This window comes from Babylonia areolata, chromosome 25 (assembly GCF_041734735.1).
Source record: "Babylonia areolata isolate BAREFJ2019XMU chromosome 25, ASM4173473v1, whole genome shotgun sequence".
NCBI lineage: Eukaryota > Metazoa > Mollusca > Gastropoda > Neogastropoda > Buccinidae > Babylonia > Babylonia areolata.
The window spans coordinates 36,805,877-36,832,846 of record NC_134900.1 but is presented as its reverse complement, the minus strand read 5'-3'; the positions used below and the strand labels follow the sequence as shown (position 1 = coordinate 36,832,846).

Genomic DNA, 26,970 nt, shown 5'->3' with positions numbered 1-26,970 from the left:
TGCATTTAGTTTGTTCAGTACAGCATAAGTCTTAATGTGATTTTTAAAATGTTTTATTTTATTCAGAGAAGCAGAGAAGTGGTCTGTTTTTCATTGAAACAATTCACGTTTTGATTTGCTCTTTTTGTCTCATAGAAGTTGTTCTTTTATTCTTTTTTTTTTTTTATTGCTACAATTCCAGCTTTCATTTACTTTTTGAATTCCAACTTCAAATAAAGAAAAATACAAACAAAAAACATTGTTAAAAAAGGATAATACTCATCAGCTTCAGAGAAGAAACAAAGTCAGTGCTGATCTGCATTTATAACTAAAAAATATATGATCAGCAGTGGGTGTATTCAATGTAATTATTGCTTTTTTAATTAAAAGAAGGTGTCTTCACTACTTAAATATCAACATATTTAAGCCCAAACCAAAATCTAAGTTATGAAAAAGAATGGGTAAAAGAATAAACAAAACAACAACAATAACAATAAAACAACAAAAACCTGCAAAAAGTACTAGGACGGTATTTTTTCTAAAAAATATAAATACATTATATAGATTCCAAACGTCAACTAAATTAGTTGAACGGTTCAGAGATTCTCTCACCCTCTCTTAAAAAAATATCCAAACTGATGCTCTGATTCAAAGACAACAACTGCAAAAAAAACCCCCAAAAAACACAGACATCGTGGCAAAGTGGTTAGTGTTGCGGACTGATCACTATGAGAACGAAGGTTTGAGCACCATCAGAGGTACATGTATATTTTCAGCCCATGGCCAGCCCCTATCCAGAGTGGAGTGTGTTATGCCCTTAAATGGGAAGACTGGGACCACACAGTTAAGGGTCATCAGGTGACTGACATTCTGACTTGTGAGTTCAATCTGATCTCAGTGAGAACCCTTCACCAATGAGCATACTCATCACTAAAAATCCAGGGGTTGAGTAACTCACTGCTCAGATTCTTGAGCCCTTCATGAAGGAGGAAACTGTAATTAAAAAACACACAAAAACTAATAGACTGCCTTGCCCTGCCTTGCCTTGATCCCATATCTCTGTGGGGAACAGTTGGGGCACCACGATGTTGACCTGTGCACTAGCCTTCTCCATTCCGGACGATCATGTGTGGGTGATTGATTCTCAACAAGTGTCAGCCCTGTCCCCTGTTCAGTGTTGTCAGACCATTTTTTTCCTTTGTCTGCCTCTTCTTCTCTTCCCCTCTACCGTTCCTTGGAGGATGACTTTGGCAAGGCCGTTTGATCTTGTGATATGACCATACCATTTCAGTTCCCGTTTCTTCACAACGGTCAGTAGGTCGTCGTGTGGCCCGATATGTTGAGTGATGGTCTGGCAAACTTGCTCATTGGTGATGTGTTCAAGACATGAGATGCCTAAGATCTTTCGATAACAAGAGACTAACTGTACCTATATAAAAAAAAGAAAAAGAAAAAAAAGAAGACAAACTGTACCCCCAAAACAAAAAGACGAACTGTGCCCCAAAACAAACAAACAAAAAGAAAGACAAGGTGAACGTCAAAAACAGGCAAAGAACCGAACACCCAAACCAAAGCCCTACAAAAGTTGACGAGATCAAATACGGACAGACTGGAAGTCCTTGTTGCTTAAGGCACATGAATATCATATCAAGAGGTGGCAGTTTTGTCCCGTGTTCTCTATGGCTATATGGCTATAGAAATAATACAACAGTTATCACTACAAAACCTATCACTCACGGCAAAAGAAATAATGGTCAAAAAGACTGGGAAAAAAAATGCACACAAAACATCTTGCTTCTCTATGAAGAAGAGAGAATGGGGATAATAATAATAATAATGAGCGAGGAATATTAATACAATAATAACAATGACAATAATAATAATTTGATTTATATAATGCCTTCCCACATAAAACATGCTCAATAATGTTGTACAATGTAAAAACCAATGTGTAAAACATGCATTTAAACATTGAAACCAAAACTTAGATGCTCAACTCTACACAGACATCCAACCTACCACTCAAAAACTAATTGACGTTCTTACACACATATATTGTCATAAACATTATACACAATACACCGCTCATATCAAACATGTGTATACATGAAAGGAAACACACATTCTGGACTCTGACCCAGTGCAAGAGTGAAGTCGCCATGTGCACACACACGTCCACACTACGACTGACCAACAGCAAGCTCAAAACTCTTAAACCCATGAAACTTTTCTCCATCCCTTGCATATCACAACCATTCCACACTATCATTCGCATTCTGGCTGATCACCAACATATCGTAACTCCAAACCTTCACTCGCATTCTGGCTGATCACCAACATATCATAACTCCCAACCATCACTGGCATTCTGGCTGATCAGCCAACATATCATAACTCCAAACCATCACTGGCATTCTGGCTGATCACCAACTTATCATAACTCCAAACCATCACTGGCATTCTGGCTAATCACCAACATATCATAACTCCAAACCATCACTGGCATTCTGGCTAATCACCAACATATCATAACTCCCAACCATCACTGGCATTCTGGCTAATCACCCAACTTATCATAACTCCCAACCATCACTGGCATTCTGGCTAATCGCCCAACATACACTCGCTCCACAGATCTTCCTTGACCCCATAATACCCCCCCCCCCATTAGTAGAAACACTCAGCAATGTGATTAATCATAACATAACTCACAACTCAATTCACACATTTCTGGCTGCAAGGCGTGAAGTAAAACAAAGACACCTTCAGAGAGAGAGAGAGAGAGAGAGAGAGAGAGAAAAAAAAAAATCAGGAATTTGGGTGGTGCTGCATTGTGTGGCAAGACGCTCTGCCCTAGGACAGCAAACTGAATTTTGCACAAAGAAATCTGTAGTGACAAAAAAAAGTAATACAGTACAGTGCAGTTCCCCATGGTCACAAAGCCTAACCAAACTCTACGATGATAAAACTCAAGGCACATGGCTCACACAAACTGACCAGTAACACCTTCACCTTCACCTCTCCCGCAGTCTGGGTTCAGACCGTTGGGGCACCGCTGCTGACCTGGCCACCACCCCTCTCCACTCTTCACGGTTTTCTGATTTCCTCAGGGCGTCACCGAGCGTCAAGCCTGTCCACCCCCGGATGTTGTCTTCCCATCTCTTCTTCTGCCGTCCTCTCCTTCTGCCTCCTTGTACGGTGCCTTGCAGGAACGTTTTGGCAAGACCAGATGATCGGGAGATGTGTCCATACCACCTAAGTTTGCGTTTTTTCACTATGGACAGAAGGTCTTCGTAGGGTCCAATACTTTGCTTGATTCTGTTCTTCACTTCCGTGTTAGTGATGTGGTCTCTGTAGGAGATGCCAAGTAGTCTACGAAAGCATCATCCAGTAACACACGGTGTGGCAAAGTCCTGACAATACCCATCCAGCATAAAGCCTCACCCATCTGACACACAATCTCAAACCACACAGTTCCCACACAGACAAGGTAATCACCGCCTGACCAATCTCAACCAGCTGCTGAGGTCAAGCGGTCAGCGTTGCAGACTGACGACTGTGTGACACGGGTTCATGCCCCATCACAGGTGGGATTTTTCACCCTGTGTCTGACTTCCACCCTGGGCTGAGTGTGCTGTGGGCTCAACTGGGAAGACTGGGACCACACGGCTGAGGGTCATCCGCTTCCCGGATGCTTCTTCTGGAGTGTTGTGTCTTTGTGAGTGTTGCTCAAAATTGCTAACACTGCAGGTATCTGTATCTCTTGGGCCTGGTTGAAGCTGCGATATGAGTACAGCCTTGTCAAGTAGTCCCAACCCTAAAAGGACCCCTAAAACACAGCAGCATCAACACCCCAACCATCATCGTTCACGAAAATACTGAAAATAGAAATGTCTGAAATTCTGGGGCAAAAAAACACCAACAACCCCCCAAAAAACAACCCAACAAAACAAAGCCTTAACGACCTCCAAATCAGAAACAAAACTTCAAACAATGGACAACGCCAATACCTCACAAGTCAGTCTTTAAACAGTGTGGTTCACACAGGTAAAACATCCCTCCAAAAAAGCAAGTCCTCATCAATCAAAAATGAAAAACACAACCACCACAGCAAACACCTGACAGACACAGACACCTGCAGTGATGGTCATGAAATCTGAACAACACTCCGAAAGACGTATCCGTGAGGTGCATGACTCTCAACTGCGTGGTCCCAGTCTTCCTATTTGAACCCATAACATGACGGGCGCAATAGCCGAGTGGTTAGAGCGTTGGACTGTCAATCTGTGGGTCCCGGGTTCGAATCACGGTGACGGCGTCTGGTGGGTGAAGGGTGGAGATTTTTATGATCTCCCAGGTCAATATATGTGCAGACCTGCTAGTGCCTGAACCCCCTTCGTGTGTATATGCAAGCAGAAGATCAAATACGCACGTTAAAGATCCTGTAATCCATGTCAGCATTCGGTGGGTTATGGAAACAAGAACATACCCAGCATGCACACCCCCAAAAACGGTGTATGGCTGCCTACATGGCGGGGTAAAAACGGTCATACACGTAAAAGCCCACTCGTGTGCATACGAGTGAACGTGGGAGTTGCAGCCCACGAACGAAGAAGAAGAAGAAGAAGAACCCATAACACGCTCTAAACTGGGTCACCAGCTGAAAACAAACCTACGTCTGATGGGGCTTGAACCCATGATGCTGACAACTTTGCCACAGATGCTAGTTTTTCAGTTTATATTGATTTAAATGCTGGGCAGTATTATGTTTGTGATGAAAAAAATCAACCCCCCCTCCCCCACAACTCACCTCCCCACCCCCCAAAAAAACCCAGCAACAACCCAAAATACAGCTCATAACCTGACCACCTTAAAACGTCTGGTTCACACTGGTAGACCACCACTCCAGTGGTGTAAAAAAAAATCCACACCCTCACCGATCGATCTGAAATGCCAAGCATGACCCCCCCCCCCACCACCACCCCCACACACCCTCCCATGCCCCCCTCCACAGCACATGTCTTGACCAGCTTAAAACGTCTGGTCCACCTGGTTAAAAAAACATCACTCCAGTGGTGCAAAAAAACATTCAAATCCTCACGGATTGATCCGAAATGCAAAGTACAACCCCCACCTTTGTCCAACCCCCACCCTCCCCTACCCCCCACCCCATTCCCCCTCCCCCACAGCTCACGTCTTGACCAGCTTGAAGCCATGGCCGGTGTCCACCTCTCTGGGCGGGAGGCAGGCCATCTGCATGCGGCGCAGCCAGCGTCCGAAGCAGGAGCAGCAGCAGAAGAGGGAGCCGACCCCAGGGACGTTGAGCGCCCTCAGCAGGGGCCGCGTCACGCGGGGGAAGTTCCCGTCCCAGTACTGCCGGAAGTCCTCGCGCGTGGGCCGGTGGAAGGTGAAGTCGGGCCAGCCCCGCGAGGCCGCGTACACCGCCCGCAGGGGGCGCCGCTTGCCGCTCCAGTCCAGGCTGACCTCCTGGCCCGTGTTGAACTGCGTGAAGGCCTGTGTGAACGCACCGACACCCACCACCCTTCCCTCCTCCCCACCCCCTGACTCGGCCTCCGGGCGGCGGATGTAGCGGCAGGTCTGCACGGCCAGGAAGACGTCCGACAGGCGCCGTGCCGCCTGGGCCCACACGTAGGCGTGTGAGGCGTCCAGGACCAGGATGAGGCGGGCCCCCGAACCTGCGTTCTGCACCTCCCACCACTCCAGCAGCGTGTCCAGGGTCAGCCGCTTGTTGTCTGGGGGAAAAAAAAACACAAACACAAAAATGCTTCCACAAGGTGAGACAACACGACACGTTATCAACAAGAGTAATTAAGCTGCTTTTTTGTGCTTCTTTTTGTTGGTTTGTTTTTTTGTGTATTTTTTTTGTTTGACATCTGGTTCTTCCCACAAAGAGTGACTACAGTGAGGAAGAAACGTGCTAACTCATTCTACTCCAGGTACGAGTTAACTCATACCATAATTTCTTCCCTCTGTGGAACAGGCACGAGTTTTCTTGTACCAACACACTGTTCTAATTTCATTCATTCTTGCTTTGTACAGCTGGCATTCTAAACTGAACCGTTTACAGATTCCGGAAGCATGAACACAAAGCTTTGTTCAACTGGTTAAATCCACAATTCTCCACTGATTTTCAATGTTTTCATGCACCACCAACACAAAGCTTTGTTCAACTGGTTAAATCCACAATTCTCCACTGATTTTCACTGTTTTCGTGCACCACCAACACAAAGCTTTGTTCAACTGGTTAAATCCACAATTCTCCACTGATTTTCACTGTTTTCGTGCACCACCAACACAAAGCTTTGTTCAACTGGTTAAATCCACAATTCTCCACTGATTTTCACTGTTTTCGTGCACCACCAACACAAAGCTTTGTTCAACTGGTTAAATCCACAATTCTCCACTGATTTTCACTGTTTTCATGCACCACCCTCTTTTTTTCTGCAGGGGTCCCATGTAGTGCTGGCCGAGGGAAGCTGTAGCCGTCATGTAGCTGTGGGAGAGACTGAGTTAAGACAAGACACGTTATTAACTCACTCAGTACGGCCAGTCCTCTCTTCTCTCCTCTACACAGACCCCTCGGATGTCCAGTGGGTGTCTGAATGACCCAACCTTTAGCTTCCGTCGCCAGAATTGTGGTATTCTTTGTCAACATTCTTCAGTATAAGAGCCTTCCGCTTGTAATATTTTGATGGTGGTAATAGGGGTGAAACGCTGTTAACGTCGTCTCTTTCGCCATTCGTATGAAGAGAGTTAAAAGAGTGTAACAGATAAGCAACATATCTGCTTTTCTTTTACATCCATCTCTCCCCACAAAGAAGGACTAAAGTAGAAATTTGTAAAGATAAAACAAGACACATTATTAGCAATGGTAATATATAAGGAATGGATGTGCTTTAGAAAAAAAGTGTAACATCTGGCGCTTTACACAAAGAAGGACTACAGTGATGACGAATGTTGTATAAACAGTATGGATGACACCCTCTCCTCAAAAGACACACACACACACACAAAAAAAACCCCACCCCCACATAAACATACCGAAACACAGGAACACCCACCCACCAACCCACACAAACCAAACACCCTACCCCAACCCTCCCAACCCCAACCCCACCAGACAACATACCAGCAAAAGCCCAGTCGCCATTCTCCAAGATGTCTCCACTGTAGTACACACACATAAAAAACCCACACAAACACAAAGAAACACTCACCGACCCACCCATAAATAAACCAAACACACAGACACCCCCCCACACCCCCCGCCCTCTCCCTTCCCCCCCACACACACACCAAACCCCAACCACACTCCACCAAACACAACATACCAGCAAACGCCCAGTCGCCGTTCTCAAAGACGTCCCCGCTGTAGTAGAGGAGGTAGGTGTCGTAGCGGGGCCCCTCGCCCGTCCTCTGCGCAAAGAAGGAGGACAGCTTGCTGTGCACCGACTCCTGGTTGTGGCCAGAGGTGGAGAGGTCGCAGCCGAAGTTGGCCAGCATGTGGAAGGCGAAGAAGTGCTGCACCTGGGCCAGCGTCGACATGGCCCGCGACGTCATCTCCTGCACCGCCGCCGCCGACATCAAGGTGGCGCCATCGTCTGGCCTGGGGGAGGAAGGAAAGAAAGAATCAACTTGATATATATATATATGTATGTATGATAGTCAGTCTTCTCTGACTATGACCATCAGAACAGCAGAGGAGGCAACTGCTGTCCCAACTATCTGGGCTAGAGTTTGATGATAGTGGAGAATACCTTGCCCAAGTTACATCACCACTCTCTCGGCCAACAAGGTTTCAGGACAGCCGGCGTTGGGATGGTTCCCAAAGGCCAACTAGCCCCCAAGGCTGCAGCACTAAGAGCACTAAGAGCCAGTGCAATCTTGCCTTCTAGTTTGAGAATCGCAGTCCACAAATGGCTAAGCTTGATATATAGGGGGCATGAAAATCTCCATATAAAGGTTGTAACATCATCTCCTGAACTGCTGCTGCCGACATCAAGGTGGCACTATTGTCTGGGCTGGGGGAGGAGGTTCAGTTCAGTTCAGTTCAGTTGATTTGCTCAAGGAGGCATCATAGCGTTCACACAAATCCATATTATATGCTACATCACATCTGCTAAGCAGATGCCTGACCAGCAGTGTAACCCAATGCGCTTAGTCAGGCCTTGAGGGGAAAAAAAAAGAAAAGAAAAAAGATACACAAACAAATAAATGGATAACACATCAAAATGAATGAATAAATAAATTAAGAAAGAAATTAATAAATAAAAAGTAAATGAAAGAAGGAAAGAATCAACTTGATATATATATATATATATATATATATATATATATATATATATAGGGTGCATGAAAATCTCCGTATATAGGTTGTAACATCATCTCCTGAACTGCTGCTGCCGACATCAAGGTGGCACTATCGTCTGGGCTGGGGGAGGAGGTTCAGTTCAGTTCACTTCAGTTCAGTTTAGTTACTCAAGGAAGCATCACAGCGTTCAGACACATAAAATCACATTTTGGTGCTTAGAGCCTCGCCGACCACTAAGGCCACCAGCGTTTGGACAACTCCATATATGCTACACTACAGTAGTGTAACCCAAATGAGCTTAGTCAGGCCTTGTGGAAAAAAAAAATTAAAAAAAGACACATAAACAAATATATGGATAAGTCATCAAATAAATAAATACACAAAACAACCACAACAACAACATTTTTTTTTTTTTAACTAAAGGAACGAAGGCAAGAATCAACTTGTTTTATATACAGGGTGCATGAAAATCTCCATATATACATTAAAAACACCTTCTGAACCACTGCTACTGACAGGAAGGTGGCACCATCGTCTGGACTGGGGAAGGAGAGGAAAGTGATGCTGAGCAAAGGGGAAATGAATCAGATTTTCAATAAATGACAGTCATTTCTGGGAGGCATTTTTGTTGTGTTAAATAAGAATGTGTGCACACACGCCCATTAAAACACACACGCACTTTAGATTAACCAACAATAATCATATCTTCACATTCTTTATTGCATGCACACAAACTGTATACATGTTTACAAAAGCATGTGCACACGCTACATTAATGAACAACAGTCAAATCCTGACATCTCTATTGCGTACAATCACAAGAATATGTGGATATACTTATGTATACAGGCAAAGAAACTGGAAGCAATCATTCTCTAGTCACTGGATTCCCCTCTCCCACCCCCCACACCCCCTTTAAAAAAAAGGCCCCACACTTTTCCCCTCCTTGATTCATAATATATATCTATACATCTCTATCTATATAAAAAAAAAAAATATATATATATATATATATATGCACACACACTATAAAAATAATCTGTCTAAAATCCATACACAACACACACACTTATTCTCCAATATTCATGAAACATCTGTTGGCTCCAAGTGTTCTGGAGTGGTAAGGTCGGGTCAGGGTGGAGGGTGGTTGTTCACGCGTCAGCGGCAAAGAAAAGCGTCTGTGGACGTTTTGAAAAGAAGATTGCTTTTTTACCTCCCTTGAACCGCTGGGCACATTGATTTTCCTGTTCACCAGCTGTTGCCTCAGCCACTGCTGTCTCCTGACATAGCGTTGTTGACTGATATATATATATATATATATATATATATATATATATATATATATATATATATATAATGTAAATACCGATATAGATAGGCTTCAGATAGGTATCGTTGTTGTCCCCTAACACACACACACACATATATATATATATATATATGTGTGTGTTATATATCCATCTGCATTAGAGTGGGAGTTTTACACCACAAAAATGAATGAATTTCTCTTGTTGAGATAATAAAGTATTCTGTATTCTCTATCTATCTATCTATTATGATCTATCTATCTGTATAATATTTATCTATCTATCTACTGATCTATCTATCTGTGTTATATATATACATATATAAAATGAGGAAGCTTACCCTCTTCTCAAAAATACAACCTGATTCCGCACCCCACCTCATCCCCCACTCACACATCACCAGCAAAAAAAAAAAAAAAAAAAAAAAGCAAAACAAAACAAAACAATACTGAAACACACACACACACACACACACACTCTCTCTTTTCACCCCCCCTGCCCCCACAAATAAACAAAAACAAACCAGTACACAAACACTGCAAATGATAGTACTATCACATACTGAAGCTTTCAGTCTGGGAGCTTGTGGTATTCACTAATTCAAAAAAAAAAAAAAAAAAAATTGGTACAGTATACATGTGTGTGAGTTTGTGTGTGTGTGTGTGTGTGTGTGTGTGTCTGTGTGTCTGTGTGTGTCTGTGTGTGTCTGTGTGTGTGTCTGTGTGTTTGAGTATCGGTGTGTGAACATACTTGCATAAAAGTACAATATACACCACACAAAATAACAAGTACAGGCACACACACACACACACACACACACACACACACACACACACACATTATCTTTGGTACAAGCTTACATAGCGCCTACCTTCAGTCGGAGACCAAAGTGCAAAACGCTTTACCAACACAGCGACATCTGCACAACAGGCTGCCTACCTGGGTAGCGCCACCAGACAGCTGCCTTCAGTATACTCATGTATATACTCCATACACATACTCACCACACCAAAGCTTGCACCCACCTGAGATCAGTGACAGGTAAGATAGCGTATATCATTACTATATGAATGTCACGACTAAGTCCTTTGGTAAAAAATCCTTTGTATTCACTGCCCCCATCCTGTGGAACTCCTTGCCGTGTGAAGTAAGACGCTCAAAGTCCATTTCCAGCTTCAAAACCAACCTCAAGACTCGTCTGTTTAAAACTGCCTTCAACTGATCTCCAGATGCCTGCGACAGTGCAGGTGTATGCTTGTTTCTATTTTCAGTGTGAGTTGTTGACGTGTTGTGTGTGGAGGGGAGCCTATACAACATGTATACTCACCACACCTAAGCTTGCAACCACCTCAGAGCAATGAAAGTGAAGAAGATAGTCCACATATATCTTATATATCTATCAAAATCTATACTCACCACACCTGGGATTGCGTGCACCCACCTCAGAGCGGTGACAGGGGAGATCATGGCGTAGGCGGTGCAGGTGCCCCCCAGGCGGTCCCCCAACTCCCAGAAAAGGCTGAGGGTGGCAGCCTCGAGAGGCAGCACGGTGAACATGAGCGTCAGGCTGTAGGGGGTTCGAGTCTCCCAGCCCAGGGCCAGCAGGGCCAGGGTGGCCGTCAGACTCAGGCAGATGAGCCGGCGGGTCACCAGCCCAAAGTGCCGCAATCCCCGGGCGGCCATGATACGGGGGTAGCTATGGGGGGGCTCCCCCGGCCCCAGACTGGCGTGGGCTGCATTGCACTGCGTCACCTGTGTCAGTCAATGCACATACATACGTGTGAATTTTGAAGGGTGTTGTTGTTATTGTCACCTGCAATCAGTCAGTGACATACTTGCACGTTTTGAAGGGTGATTAGTCATGTTTGTTGTTACTTAAATTGTGTCACTGTTAGGGAAAAAGAAAAGAAAAGGTAAACCCATTTTTAACACTGGGGAGTTCACAGCCTCAGCAGGCTTTCATGCCGTGTAGATGACGAATAAATGCAGAAAATATACCATTTATCATCCAGAATATGTGTGGACACATCCGGATTTGGTGTAGGTTAGATCCCTTTCTTTGCAGTTTATGAAGATATGTAGGATTAGGAAAACCAAGCGTGAAGTGTTGGCCTAGACTAGAGGTAACATGTCCACCTTGGAAGCAAGAGAATCTGAGCGCACTGGTTTGAATCATACTGGCAATCCTCAGTATTTTCTCCCCCCTCCACTAGACCTTGAGTGGTGGTCTGGACGCTAGTCATTCAGATGAAACAATAAACCAAGGACCCATGTGCAGCATGCATTTAGCTCACGTAAAAGGGACCCACGGCAACAAAAGGGTTGTCCCCAGCAAAATTCTGTAGAAAAATTCCACTTCGATAGGAAAACAAATAAAATTGCAGGCAGAAAAAAATACAAAAAAAATGGGTGGCGCTGTCAAGTAGCGACTCACTCTCCCTGGGGAGAGCAGCCCGAATTTCACACAGAGAAATCTGTTGTGGCACAAAGAGTAATACAAACACAAAAGACGGGATAAATGCCGATGCCAGAGCAATGCACGTGTGCAGGGCTGAATGATTAAAGGTCCAATAACATTTGGCAGCCATAATAGGGGCAGAGAATCCATATCCACTGTGTCTAGGGCTCGGCATAGGAAGGTGGGGCCAAATCCTCTCCTCTCACTGTTTTAACCTTCCCCATCCAAAGTCAGGTACCCGTTCACACCCTGGTGGAGTGGGAAAAATCAGAGTATGGTACCCTTCCCAAGGACACCATACCATGCCTTGGACCTTCATCACTGGTGAACACTGGATTTGGTTAATCGGCTGACCAGTTCTGCCACAGTGTCCCATCACTGTAAGTATTTGTTCTCAATGTGTGCACCTTAATTCAAGTATCATGTACATGTATATAATCATCTATATTCATGCGTGCGGGTGGGTGTGTATAGAATCTGTGTGTGCATGTGTTGTGCATGCGCAGGCGTGCTTGAGCTCAAATTGTGTGTGTGTGTGTGTCTGGGTGCTTTAAAGATGCGAATGTGCGTGCATGCCCTTGTTTTAGATTCAACATTGTTCTCTATGGAAAAATAAAATCTAAACATTTGCCTTCTAAACAAAATAAAGCCTAGACACTCGCCTTCCAACCAAACTAAAACCAAGGCACTTGCTATATCATATATATTATATATACAAAACAAAACAAAACTTTTTGCACAAAAAAAAACACAGACACTTAACTTGTCTTCTAACCAAATCAAAACCTAGAAACCTAACAAAACTAAAACCAAGACACTTGCCCTATATACAAAGCAAAACCAAATTTTTTGCACCAAAAAACCCAGACACTTAACTTGCCTTTTTAACCAAACTAAACCAAGACACTTGCCCTTGGCTATCCCCCCCCCCCCTCACACACACACACACTCCCACCACCACTTTACTTGTCTTCTAACCAAACTAAAAGTAAAACCAAGACATTTGCCCGTTATACAAAACCAAACCAAGCATTTTGCACAAAAACAACAACAACAACCCAGACACTTACTGAATCAAAACCAAGACGCCTGCCTTCCGTACTGCACAGAACCACAACCACACCTGAAGACCTGACTCACCTTTCCCATGAGCTGCCAGCAGGCGGCAAAGAAGGCCAGGTGCAGCAGGAGCCAGACGGCGGCCACCACCAGGAAGAGAGGGAAGACGACGAACCACTCCTTGTGCTGCGTGGTGCTCTGCCCCACCAGCACCCCCAGCACCGTGTCCAGCCCCAGCAGCGCCAGCAGGGACGCGTAGCGCACCAGGCGGGGCAGTGTGAACACTACGCGGTGCCACCGCTCCAGCATGGAGCTGCTGTGCAGGTAGAGGTCAAGGACGGCCGGCAGTGTATGGCGCCCTGCAATGCACACCAGGGCGTATGGGTTCGGGTGGAGCGACAGCACGGGGAAGATGCACATGACGGAGATGACGATGAACGCTGCAAGTGACAGGATGGCCGGCGCTGACTTCAGCCGCAGGGCCGCGACGTGTGTCATGAAGGCCAGTGTCATGAGCGACAGAACCCAGGCGGCACTGCCGGTGATCATGCCGCCGATGAGCAGACCCACGCCCTCCAGCCCAGCTGCTGTTCCCAGCAGGCCTGGGTGGGGGTCCGTCAGCTTGAGGAGCCGGGTCAGCACGTGCCAGAACACCCCCAGTGCCAGACTGGTCAGGAACATGGCTTCCATCACTTCCTGGGTGGTCACAAACTCCACTAAAGAGTTGTCACTGTACGCCAAGATGCCGATGAGGCACCCCACCCAAAGATGAAACACGACGCTGCCAGCCGTGTGCATGTTGCAGTAGAAGCGCAAGGCGCAGGAAATGGCGAAGACAAACATTGCAGTGATGGCCACGAAGGACAGGAGGGCATCCTGAGTGGCATACCACTGGGTGTAGAGACCCAGACCCAGGGCCACCAGCAGAACCAGGTCTGGAACATACTGGATGTTCTCCACCGTCAGCTGGGCGCGCAGGTCCTTCATGTGAGACATGGTTAGGGCTGGAACACGCACAATCCCGTACCTGACTTTCCTCAAGCAAGGCAACATTGGACTGCACTGCTATGTGTGTGTATCACTTTGCTGCACACTTTGACAGTGCCACTATAGTATAAATATGTATCACCGCTATGTGTGTGTATCAATTTGCTGCATACTTTGACAGCACCACTATAAATATTATGTATCTATGTGTTTGTATCACTTTGCTGCACACTTTGACAGCACCAATATAAATATGTATCACCGTGATGTGAGTCGATCTCTTTGCTGCACACTTTAACAGAACCACTATAAAATATCTATTACCACTATGTGTACGTATCACTTTATTGCACACTTTGACAGCACCACTATAAATATGTCTCACCACAATGTGTGTGTATAACTTTGCTACACACTTTGACAGTGCCACTATAAATATGTATCATGTAAACACTTTGATGGCGCCCCTATGTCTATAACTGTAACTCTCTCTCCCTCTCTCTGTGACTCTATATATGTATCACCTTGCTGAACACTTGAGCAGAAAGAAAATGATTCATCCGCTCAAAGTCCTGTCAGTGTTTGTTCTCATCATCTTTGCACTGACCTCACTTGTAGTCTGCCATTAAAAAAAAAAAAGAAAAAAAAAAGAAAAAAAGGCAAGTGTTCACACTACAGGGCCGTGCATCTTCTGCGCTCCACTACATCTGCCACCCTGGCCATCCTGTGATGAAGATAAATATGTATATCATTACTTCACGTTCAATCATTCTGCAACGACAATTAGAATATCACTACATAAGATGATTAATACTGATTCCATATTTGGCAGAATATGAGGAAAAACAACAACAAAAAACAAAAAATAAATACACAGAAAACAAGTACACATGTTTTCCAAAATGTTAAAACTGGTTGATGTTTCAAAAACAGAAAACATAAGATGCTGGCAGACATACCCATTCCCAGTGGCTGAACTTACGTTTCTGTGACCCAACAGTGCCTACTAATCAAAAACATTTATAAATATGTGCACATCATAATTCAAGTCGTCTCTTCAAATGGTTGGCTGTTTGCTATCATCATTGACATTGACTGACATGGTGTGCTGTGGGCATATATGCACACGAGTAAAACAGAAACTGAAACAAAGAAAAGATGAAAACAAAAAGTTGAACCGGTTCACACCTCCACCTCCAACCAGCCCAGTGCAGCTGCCATGGAGGTCTCTGGAGTTAAACCCCAAGTGACACAGCCCTCTATTTCAGTGGCTATACTATGCTGAAACCTGGGACAGCTAACAGAAAAAGGCCAGCACTTTCAGCCATCCCCTTAACTCCTTGCCTGCTGAATCTTGGTGAAAGGAGATCATTGTAACCTGAGTTTGAAATACAGACCTACTACTTTTTCTGTACAAGCTTATCCATGATGAAACGGACTTTGCTGACGAACAATAGTAATGCACTCTTGTGAGGAGAAAGCCCAAATAAAGAGAGGTGACTAACATTCTGACCTGTAAGTTCTGTCTTATCCCAGTGAGATGATAGCCCCTTCACTGACATCCTGACCTGTAAGCTCTGTCTTTAATCCCAGTGAGGTGACAGCCCCTTCACTGACATCCTGACCTGTAAGCTCTCTGTCTTAAATCCCAGTGAGGTGACAGCCCTTCACTGACAAGCATAACTGTCAGCAGCACAGTATAGTAGTCAAGCGATTAATCCTGGGATATCTAACATCAGAAGGACAATGCTTTCAGCTGCCCCTATATGGGAATAAAATCAAAAGTAGGGGCCTCATCTGATATTGCTGGTAAGGAGTTGCAGACTGCAACAAATCTTGGGAAAAGCAATATACTGTTAATTACATCAGTTCTTATCAAATACTGCCTGAACTTTCCGGAATGTGTGGAATGGGTTTTACTGTGACCAGAGCTAAAATAAGAGATTGTGGAGGGAGGGGATCTGGGGGGAGGGGCTAGAGGGGTTGATTTCATTAATAATTTTATAAACCAGAAGTTGAAGTTGAGTGTGCCTTGGTTTCATCACGTACCAAAACAGGTATATATATATATATATATATATATATATATATATATATATATATCTTTGCATGGGGGTAGGGGACTGCCCCCCTCCAACCCCACCCGACCCCAAATTAAACTTTTACAAAGGCATTTACCATTGACTGAGCAATGATATATTTTTTTTAAAAAGTTGTACAGATCAACGGAAACTACAAGCTAATGTTATTTTTTCTATGCATCAAATGCAAACTGCAAGTTAATGAGGTTTTCCACTTTCTGAAATTTATACAAACTGCAGGTGGAAAAATATCTTCCTTTTTGGTCAAACGTAAACGAGGCAAGCTAAAAGACGATCTCCCCACCCCACCCTCCAAATCTCAAATACTAACTGCATGATGGGAACTGTTCTCTGTAATAACTAGTTTGTGTCTGTGTGCGCCTATATTGATGAGAGACTGAATCATCGCGAACACATATGTGTATTCATTCGTGACTCAGACTGACTTTTTCATTGAATAACCCAGAAATTTATTGAGTTTATTCAGTTTTTGAACAACCAGAACAACATATCTCATTCATAAAAATAGTCTACAACAGAATCTCTGTTATAAAGCATGTCTACAACTGAATCGAAAGACCCGTTTCATACATGAAGATCCAAGGCAGAATCATCGTGTCGGATGTCCCAGCACAAACAAACTCCGTTGCTACACATGACATGCACATTTCACTTACGTTTCGGCCATAGGCTAAAGATAACTTCCTGTAAACTACTGAAACTCCTGTCTGTCTTCAAGCCATTTGAGAACATACCACGTGAGACTATTACAAGAGACGCGCCATGCTCCGGCGCACACGCTATCAGAAAACAACCCCTTTAGCGATGTTAGTCTTTGGGCTGGTGAAGCGAGATGGAATCTCGTACGCCAATGATTATGATTATAACACTAAAACTACTGCTACTGCTGCTACTATTACTCGGCTCACCTTTTCCCTCAGCAGTAAGTTCAATTGTGGTGGCAGGCCCACTTCCTTTCCAAGCTGTGCATGTGTATACACATGTAGGTGTACATAACGACATAAATGTTTATGAATGTGTATTGTGTGTGCGTGTGTTTATGTAAGTTTGTGCCTGCCCCAGGCTATCAGTGTGTGCATACTGATGTGTTAGGTTAGCTGTTAGATACACATGTATGTTAAAATTATGTATGCATGTGTGTGTGTGTGTGTGTGTGTGTGTGTGTGTGTAGTCACATTTTGGACGGTGTGTATGTAACATTGATGTAATGTTTTATGTTAACAAAAAGCGTTTTTGTAAAGCACCTAGAGCAGATTTCTGGATAACGTGCTATATAAGTATCCATTATTATTATTACTACTACTGGCTACTGCCTCCCCCCCTCACACACACACATGGCAGAACGCATATCAGTGTAACAATTTGCAGACACAAAGGCCAATAGAATCTACATGGAAAGCGCACGAGTCCCACCTTACATATAAACTCCCTCCCCCCCCCCCTCTCTCTCTCTCTCTTCTCTCTCTCTCTCTCTCACACACACACACACACACACACACCACACACACACACACACACACACACACACACACACACACACACACATTCCATGTATGAACATACGTACATGGAATCAATATTTGTACCAGCGAGTGTTATTTTATTTTCATCTTTTAACTATTTTGTTCGTCATCAAAAATTTGACGACCAGCAATTCACTGATAACAGTTCTGTTTCGAAGAGTAAATCTTCAAACATGAACGTTTTCAGAATTGTTGAGGCATCAACTCTCAGATGCTTTCGATTGTTGTTCAGGGGAGACAATTCATATGGGAAGTTAATTTTTCAGAGGACATGCGCAGAAGGCAGTTACGCTGGGTTACAAGCAAGCTTCAAAAATGTCGTCTGTCAGTTCCGCCCGGGCAAAACGGCCTGATGTAAGTAGAGGTTTTGTATTTGATTCTTCGTTTATATTCATGGTGATGAAGAATATCCATTTTGGAACAGAAGAAAGATTATGGAAAATGAGTGAGCAGAAGAGAAGCAACGGACTGAATAAAGTTATTCGAATATGTGCTTTGAGTTTGAGTAACTCTTCTTTTCCTTCCAGCCATTGTCGAAGAAAGTGCCTGAAAACCCCAAGTTCAAACATGTGCGGGCCACTGTTGACACAGGTAAGGACTTGATTGACCCTCGGTGTCTTCTTCGATTTCTGTACAGAGCGGGTGCCAGTGCTGTGTATATAGCTCTGAGATGTGTTCACGAATCGTGTTTCGTGTTGTAATTAGCATGCTTTACATTGATTCAGATATTAACGATAGTTATTGTTCATTCAGAGTTTGTAACACCTGTCATTGTTCTCCCTTTTTCATTTCTTTATCTCTCATATCTATATTTCTCTGTCTCAGTCATCCTCCGCCCCAATTCACCCCCAAATCCCCCCTCCCACTAATCCCCGTCCTTTTTTCGATTTAGTGTGTCAATTCTGCTTGTACAATGCAGCCTGGTACTTCCTTATTTGCACACACACACACACACACACACACACACACACACACACACACACACATGCACACGCGTGCATCTGCGCACACACACACAATCTTTTTTTCTGTTTGTTTCTGTATCTGTGGATATTCACATTGATCATAATTTATTCATGCTGTATCTCATGCTCTGTGTCTCATTGTGTGTGTGTGTGTGTGTGTGTGTGTGTGTGTGTGTGTGTGTTGTCTTCTTCTCTGTTAACTTGTGTTAAGTGCATTGATTGTTTGTCTGTGTCTTTTTTCTTCTTTCTCTCATTTCTTCTTCCACTGCAGAGTTTATGTCTGTGTCTGTGTCTGTCTGTCTATCTTTGTCTCTGTTAACTTGTGTTAAGTGCATTAATTGTTTATCCCATGACTTTTTTTTATTTGGGTGCTGTGTGTGTGTGTGTGTGTGTGTGTGTGTGTGTGTGCAAGTGCGTGTGTAAGTGTGTGTGAGAGTTTGTGTGTGTGTTTGGGTGTGTTTGTTCCTTTCTTGCCACCTTAATTGAGGTGATATTTCTGTTCATGTTTGGTAAAGAGAATTGTATTATATTACTCTTTTGTCACAGTAGATTTCTCTCTGTGAATGCAGGATTTGTTGGAAAATTGTGAACTTGATCACAGAAAGAGATGACAGAGAGACATAGATACAGAACTGAACCCCACTATTCACCCCCATCCCCCAGTCCCCCACCCACCCCCAAAAAGAGAAAAGAATAGTAATAGTATAACATCAGCAACAATGATTTCAGTAAAAGTATCTTTTTTTGTCTGCAGGTGCCAGCATGTCAAAATATCTGGAAAAGGTGGAAGAAATGAAAAGAGGTAAGTCACGTATGTGTGTGTGTCTGTGTGTGCATCTTAAGGCGATCCAATTCTTGAAGAAAGAGCAAACCAACATGAAAGGAAAGAGGATATTAAGTCAGAATGAAAAGACCCAAAGTCGGAGGGTGTTATTTTTTAAAATTCGAAATATTTGTGTAATGTTTCTCACGGGTCAGAACGAGTGCATCACTCACATCTTCAGTCGCCCCGAGAAGATGCTGGGGGCACTTACAGAAAATATAGTATCCCCACCTTCTGGAAAATCTGTGCTAGAAACAGCTGCTGTTCTGTCACTTTAAAGAAAAAAATATTTCTGGTCTTTTCCTTTTCTTTCTGTTCTCTCTTCCTTATATCATATCTGAACACTAGCACTTTACTTCCATGTTTTCTTCCTTTGTCCTTTCCTTTCTTTTTTGCTTTGTTATTTGTTTTTTGTTTTTCATTGCTTCTCTCTCTCTCTCTCTCTCTCTCTCTCTCTCTCTCTCTCTCTCTCTCTCTCTGTGTGTGTGTGTGTGTGTGTGTGTGTGTGTGTGTGTGTGTGCATGTTTGTATTTGTTTGCTGGTGAATATTTCTGTTTCTGGCCTACTTGTGATGGCAGTGGCAAAGAGTTTAGTACTTGTTGTATGTGTTGTTGTTGTTTTTTACCCTGGTGATGCTACAGCTGGAATATTGATGCTCCTTGCAGTCAGGCCATAGCAACGTCAGCACCACATGTTCTGCACAACTAACAGAGCGCAGAGAAAAAGACATTGTGGCAGTACTGTAGGAAAGCAGCCATGTAGAACTTTGAGCATAGCGTGCTTGGTAAAGTTGTATTGACTATTGGAATGTGGAGTTTAACGTAGTGTGCTTGTATTGATTATTGGAAAATGTTGACTTCAGCAATTATTTTCCTTAATGATGCACACACACACACATGCACACACACACACACACACATGCAGTGATACATACACATGCACACACACACACACACACACACACACACACACAAGTGGAGTGATGGCCTGGAGGTAATGTGTCCGCCTCGGAAGCGAGGGAATCTGAGCTTGCTGGTTCGATCACTGCTCAGCCGCCGATATTTTCTCCCCCTCCTCTAGAACTTGATTGGTGGTCTGGATGCTAGTCATTCGGATGAGACAGTAAACCAAGGTCACATGTACAACATGCACTAAGCGCACGTTAAGGAACCCATGGCAACAAAAGGGTTGTTCCTGGCAAAATTCTGTAGAAAAACCCACTTTAATAGGAAAAGCAAATGAAACTGCACGCAGGAAAAAAAAAAGAAAAAAAAAAGGGGGTGGCGGTGTAGTGCAGCAACGCGCTCTCCCAGAGGAGAGCAGCCTGAATTTCACACAGAGAAATCTGTTGTAATAAAAAGAAACACACACACACACACACACACACACACACACACACACACACACACACACACACACACACACACACAGAAGATTTAATGTGTGTGAAGGAGGCAGGGTTTGGAGGAGCAGTTTTTACCTGTGATGGTTTAACCACAGGACAGTGCAGTGATTGGGAAGAACGAGGTATTACATATATAAAATTAAAAGGAAGAAGATGAATGTTGTCAAAACACAGAAAAAAAACCCTATTGATAACAACTAATTTAAACTCGTGTTTGAAGAAACAGAAAAACTCCAAAGTCAGTGCTCTTTCTTCTATTTTGGCCCTGTGCTGTGGAACAAACTGCCCTTCTCACTCTCAGTCCATTGCATGGATTCCCCAGTTTATAAAAAAAAGAAAGAAAATTAGTATTGCAAAACACACCTCTTCCACTCTGCTTTCTCATGTCTTCATCAGATATTGACTAAACTGCTTATGCAGGCTGTGTGTTTGTGTGTGTGTGTGTGTGTGTGTGTGTGTGCGCATACTTGTTTGTGTGTGGTGTATCATACTTGAATGCATGTATATTTACGTACGTTTTTGTCTGGGAATTGTCTGGGAGTGTCAGTTTGTATTATTATTTTTATTATTAATGGGTAGCAACCAACTCTTCCACCAGTGTAAAAATGAACAAACAGAAATCTGTGTGTTGTGTTGCAGTGTTGTGTAGTTCAATGTGCTGTACGCTGGTCTCAACACAGCAAAGACCACAGTAGTACAGTGCTGAAGGGAGCTGAATTGTAAGGTTTAGTGTTGACAGAAATCACCATTTTGATGGTGAAGAATGCTGGTAAAGGGTGGTAAAGGTATAGTGTTGACAGTGATTACTGTTTTTTTGGTGAAGAATGCTGGTAAAGGGTGGTAAAGGTATAGTGTTGACAGTGATTACCGTTTCGATGGTGAAGAATGCTGGTAAAGGGTGCTAAAGGTATAGTGTTGAGAGTGATTACCGTTTTGATGGTGAAGAATGTTGGTAAAGGGTGGTAGACCGTAGAGGTATAGTGTTGACAGTAATTACCATTTTGATGGTGAAGAATGCTGGTAAAGGGTGCTAAAGGTATAGTGTTGACAGTAATTACCATTTTCATGGTAAAGAATGCTGGTAAAGTGTGGTGAAGGTTTGTTTTAACAGAAATGATAATTTTGATGGCAAAGAATGCTGGTAAAGTGTGGTAAAGATTTGTTTTGACAGTAATAATAATTTTGATGACAAAGAATGCTGGTGAAGTGTGGTGAATGATAATTTTGATAGTGAAGAATGCTGGTAAAGTGTGGTAAAGAGAGGTGAATTGTATGGCTTAGTGTTAACATTAATGACTGTTTTGATGGTGATGAATGCTGGTAAAGGGTGGTAAAGGATTAGTGTTAACATTTACAACTGTTTTGATGGTGACGAATGCTGGTAAAGTGTGGTAAAGGACTAGTGTTAACATTAAGATTAATGACCGTTTTGATGGTGACGAATACTGGTAAAGTGTGGTAAAGGACTAGTGTTAACATTAATGACTGTTTTGATGGTGATGAATGCTGGTAAAGGGTGGTAAAGGATTAGTGTTAACATTTACAACTGTTTTGATGGTGATGAATGCTGATAAAGAGTGGTAAAGGATTAGTGTTAACATTAATGATGGTTTTGATGGTGATAGATGCTGGTAAAGAGTGGTAAAGGATTAGTGTTAAAATTAATGACCGTTTTGATGGTGATGGATGCTGATAAAGAGTGGTAAAGGATTAGTGTTAAAATTAATGACCGTTTTGATGGTGACGGATGCTGGTAAAGAGTGTGGTAAAGGACTAGTGTTAACATTAATGACCGTTTTGATGGTGACGAATGCTGGTAAAGTGCGGTAAAGGACTTGTGTTAACATTAATGACCGTTTTGATGGTGACGGATGCTGGTAAGGGGTGGTGAAGGAAATGCTTTTGTCAGGGGGTACATGCAGGTGCTGAGTGCACAGTGCTCTGGAAGTTTTGAACTGTGTGCACTGGAGCTCCATTTTCTAACTCTTTGAAATGAACATGATTTTCCCGTTTAGTAAATGGACAATGATATTGTAACATTTAAGGATCAGTCAAACACAGATGTTGAATGACATAATTTGATGTCACATGTCAAGACTGTGCTAAGACTGACAGTTGCTTATCGCAGGTTTAGCAATATTATATATATATAATATTTTTGTGTGGTGTTGTGGATGGTGTTACATTTAAAGGGGCATAACTCTGACTGCTCTGGTTGTGGGTGTGGGTGTGACGAGGTTGTGTCCCTTGAATTGTGAACTCTTTTTGCATAAATATTGATTTGACACTTTGTTGCTAGTCTTCCAGTTGAAATGATACACTGAGCTGTGATTCGAACCAGTGTACTCAGATTCTCTTGCTTCCTAGGCAGACACATCACCTCCAGGCCATCACTCCACTCCATCTGTGTGTGTCGCTGTGATGTGTGTGTGTGTGTGTGTGTGTGTGTGTGTGTGTGTGTGTGTGTGTGTCAGGGCTGCCTACCGTCCCGGGATACGGGTATTTGTCCCGGAAAACAATGAAAACGGACAGTCCGTCCCGGGAATCCACTTTTCGGTTTCGTGTCCCGGGGAAAAAGTCTTTAGGCGAATACGCATCGACTGACTATGGCCACACCGCCAAAAGTGTGACCAGCGCGCGCATGCGTATAGGCCGATGTGGAACTTTCGAGAGAGATTGAAATAATGGCGTCGAAGCGAAGCATCAAGGAGTGCGAATCTACATCGAAGAAGATAGCAAAACGGCATCAAACTTTCATTGCGAAGTACACCGAACAGCTAAACTCACCTTTGGAGATGTTGTACATAGTGTAAATAAAGGTAATTTTTCATTTCATTTTCTTTGAGGTGGTAAAATCTGACGTCATAAGAGGTGTCCCTGGAAATCAGGCTTTGTCCCTGGTTTTTAAGATGTGTGTCCCTGGAACTTGAAAAGGGGGGTAGGCAGCACTGGTGTGTGTGTGTGTGTGAGTGTCTGTGTGTGTAAACGTGTCAGTGTATATTTGTAGGTAGCGGCAGCCACCATGGCCAATGGCGGGAAACCTATGAACGCCTAAAAAATTGACTAATTTTGAAGTGCATTTTCTCTAATTTGATTTCATTTTGTGAAAAACTATCCAACTGAAATAATTATTTATCATCCATATATTTTTTTTTATTGTGTTTGCTTTATACAATGCGTAATGAGTTCGCGGATGGAAGAAAAAGAAGTGTACTGTAACGCGAAATAGCGATCCTTGTTCAATGGCGGCCGGCGTCTTTCTGAGCGCGACACAGTTAGTTTCAACCACATAGTGGAAAAAATCGCATCCGTTGTTTTCCATTCATTGGTTACTGTTCGAAAAACTGGGAGCCGTGAAAGGCGAAAGTTCAAGGAGAACTTTCGTGTGTTTTTTTTCCAAGCCTTGGGCGAAGTAGGGTAGTTAGATCTGAGCGCAAAGTTACGGGAATTTTTCGGCTATCTTTCAACGCCTCGCGCAGTTCGAAAATGAAATCTGACCCTACGCGATACTGTATGACCGGTAAAGAGCATTTTCTACTGATTTCAATGGTATCCGAAACTAAGATTTTTGAACCATGGTCAATTTGCTCAAGCGATTCAAAAGCAGGTACCCCTCTTCGTCAGTTGCGTCGGCCCAATCAACATTCGACACAGGAGAGCGGCACTTCATCTAACACAAAAATGGCATTGTTTCTCCAGAAAATCTTAAGTTTCATCGGTAAGTTTTATAATATTTTTGAAAACAAATGTCTTTAGCACTTTCATGCACAATATTGAGCTGAAATTCTTTGAATCAGGATTTTGATCGATGTCAGTAACTGAGCAGCTTGGATCTATTTCATCAGTGTTTTCGTAACGTGACACCGTGTTTCAATCGGAACACGATTTATCTTTTTCGGAGTAAAACACACAAAAACTATTGATACAGAATGAAAAATGGACATGTTAAAACAGAGCCCATGAATTCCAATTACTAATATTTGATTGATTTTTGCTTTAGTAAGCAAAATATTACCTGGGTCTAAAACCGGAAGTGCTCGGGACAGCATTAGCGTCGTCTGCTACAGACTCGGTGAGTGTTAAATGAGTAAAAAAATTGTAATGTGGTTTCTTTTTCCATAAAATGAGCATTTCATTCAACATCACACAAAAGTCTGATAGTCTGATATTCTAGTTGCTTTCTGCTTCGATAGCTGTGAAACTTTATATTAATATATACAGACAGATAGTTACTATGCTCTCACATTCCAAAAAGAACAAGAACACCAATTCATACTAACCCCCCCCCCCCTCCTCTGCAAACTTCACTTTCATAATTTGCTGAAAGTTGTATAATCATTCCCCTCACTTGTCTCAGAGTATCATCCACCAATGGTAAGTAGAGGGGAGGGGGTTGACAATGGTTGTGGCAAACTTGGCACTGAGCCAAATCACTGACCACTTGCTCCGGCTTAGAATCCCTGACTGCTGACCCACCACCTCCTCCCTCCAGTCATCCCCTCCCCCATTTCTTTCCTGTCAGTGGAGTAGGTGTGTGTGTGAGAGAGAGAGAGAGAGAGAGCAAGTTTGCATTTGTACATGTATGCTTGTGAGTATGTGTATGTATGTCTGAGTATGAAAAAAGTGTAATGTGAAGAGATACATGATTAATTTGAACAGTGCAGTCAACATCCTGTTTCTTAAAAAAAATAAACACCAATTTTTAACAAACTAAAATTAGTAAAAAGAAAATCAGTACAATAATACCCATAGCCTAAGCTGCGCATCAGGTTAAGTTAAACTATATAACACTATCTGGGATCCAGCAATTAAGAGTATAACGTGTGTGTGTGTGTTCATGTAACCAATGATATGCTATGCATCTCGACTGCATGAAACAGGAAACAAAGAGATATTTGGTGTCATATACTGTACCATGTCAAACTGATGCAAACTAGGCCTATGGTTTGCTCTGTTTGGCTAAATTTCGCGCGGCTAACAGTGAAAAGACGCCCCTCTTAGTCTGGCCCGCTCCTAGCCAATCAAACGCCTCTAACAGCTATAAGCGCTGAATCATTCCTTAGGCCAAGGCTCTCCACGCCATCTTGTCAGGTTTTCGCTCTGTCTCGTCTAACGCTTTTTTTGGCTATTAAGCGTGTTCATTTGGCCTTATTTTGTTAATTGCGGCTGGCCTGTATATTGTTCTTGCATGCTGTGTACTCGTTTCGACTCGGCCCCCTCGATTCCTTTTATTTTTTCTACCTCTGAGTCGATCCTGTCTTTCCTTTCTCTGTTGGGGATTGAATTGTTCGCTGGGTGCTTACGCGCGGTACCATGCCTCGTACGCCATCCTACGAAGGCAGGGATCATGATGCTGGCAGAGATACTCGGCAAGAGACTCTCCCAGGCCCGGAGCTCATGATCTCTCCCGAGACGGACCGCGGCGATGCGTCTGCAGACGCAAATCGCGGAGGGGACGCTCGTCCCGATAAAACGGTCATGAAGGGGACTGTGGGGATAGGGATACGAGCATCACCTCCCGAGGTGTCCCAGTGCGAGGCGGGTGGTTTGGGGGAGTAGCACGTACTCTCTTGGTGGGGGGAACTCGCGGCGGGGTGCGGACTCCCAAGGGGAGGCCGCCACCCGCCGTTACCCGGGTCCCCACACGGAGACGGCCCTCAGGGGCCCCAGTGCTGTTTCCCCTCCTCCCTTCTCGGTCGACCCCCCTCCCCCACCTCCTTCTGGGGGAGAAAAACATTTGGTTCCGGGGGGGACCTCCACTTTGCCCCCCCCCGGCCCAAGCCACCCCAGTCTCCCCACGGGAGGGGATTCGGGGCGCGTGGCAACCTGCTCTGCAGGTCTTCCCGCTATCCGGCCGGTCTCCCCTGCTGGGGGAGTCCCGCGCGTGTCAGGCGGTTCCGGGCAGTCAGACCGCCGGCCTTTCGGCCTGTCTGACACCCAAGTCGGACTGGACCTCCCTCCGACTTGGCCAGGTTTTTCCCTTCAGCGAGGTCATGGTGCCAGTGACCCTTGGGGCTGGGGTCACGGGAC

The 26,970-nt window shown here is 43.8% G+C and overlaps 2 protein-coding genes across 3 annotated transcripts in view; one reads left to right on the top strand and one right to left on the bottom strand.

Moving 5' to 3' along the window:
- Nucleotides 1-5,169: 5,169 nt before the first annotated feature.
- On the bottom strand, nucleotides 5,170-14,122 carry LOC143299890 (transmembrane protein 168-like). The gene is made up of 4 exons (XM_076613384.1): nucleotides 13,217-14,122; nucleotides 11,060-11,370; nucleotides 7,332-7,606; nucleotides 5,170-5,732 (listed from the first exon to the last, which is right to left on the bottom strand). The coding sequence occupies exons 1-4, from the start codon at nucleotides 14,120-14,122 to the stop codon at nucleotides 5,170-5,172; spliced, it is 2,055 nt and encodes a 684-aa protein (XP_076469499.1).
- A 3,908-nt stretch (nucleotides 14,123-18,030) lies between these two features.
- LOC143299635 (centrosomal protein of 41 kDa-like) overlaps nucleotides 18,031-26,970 on the top strand; it is a 40,583-nt gene continuing 31,643 nt past the window's right edge. Inside the window, exons 1-3 of one of the 2 annotated variants that reach the window (XM_076612932.1) lie at nucleotides 18,031-18,101; nucleotides 18,275-18,338; nucleotides 19,467-19,514. In XM_076612932.1, coding sequence (XP_076469047.1) covers nucleotides 18,063-18,101; nucleotides 18,275-18,338; nucleotides 19,467-19,514 — 151 coding nt within the window. In that variant the 5' untranslated portion in view covers nucleotides 18,031-18,062. Of the gene's footprint in view, nucleotides 18,102-18,274; nucleotides 18,339-19,466; nucleotides 19,515-23,627; nucleotides 23,760-26,970 lie in introns of those variants that run through there. The other variant, XM_076612935.1, reaches the window with a different exon arrangement.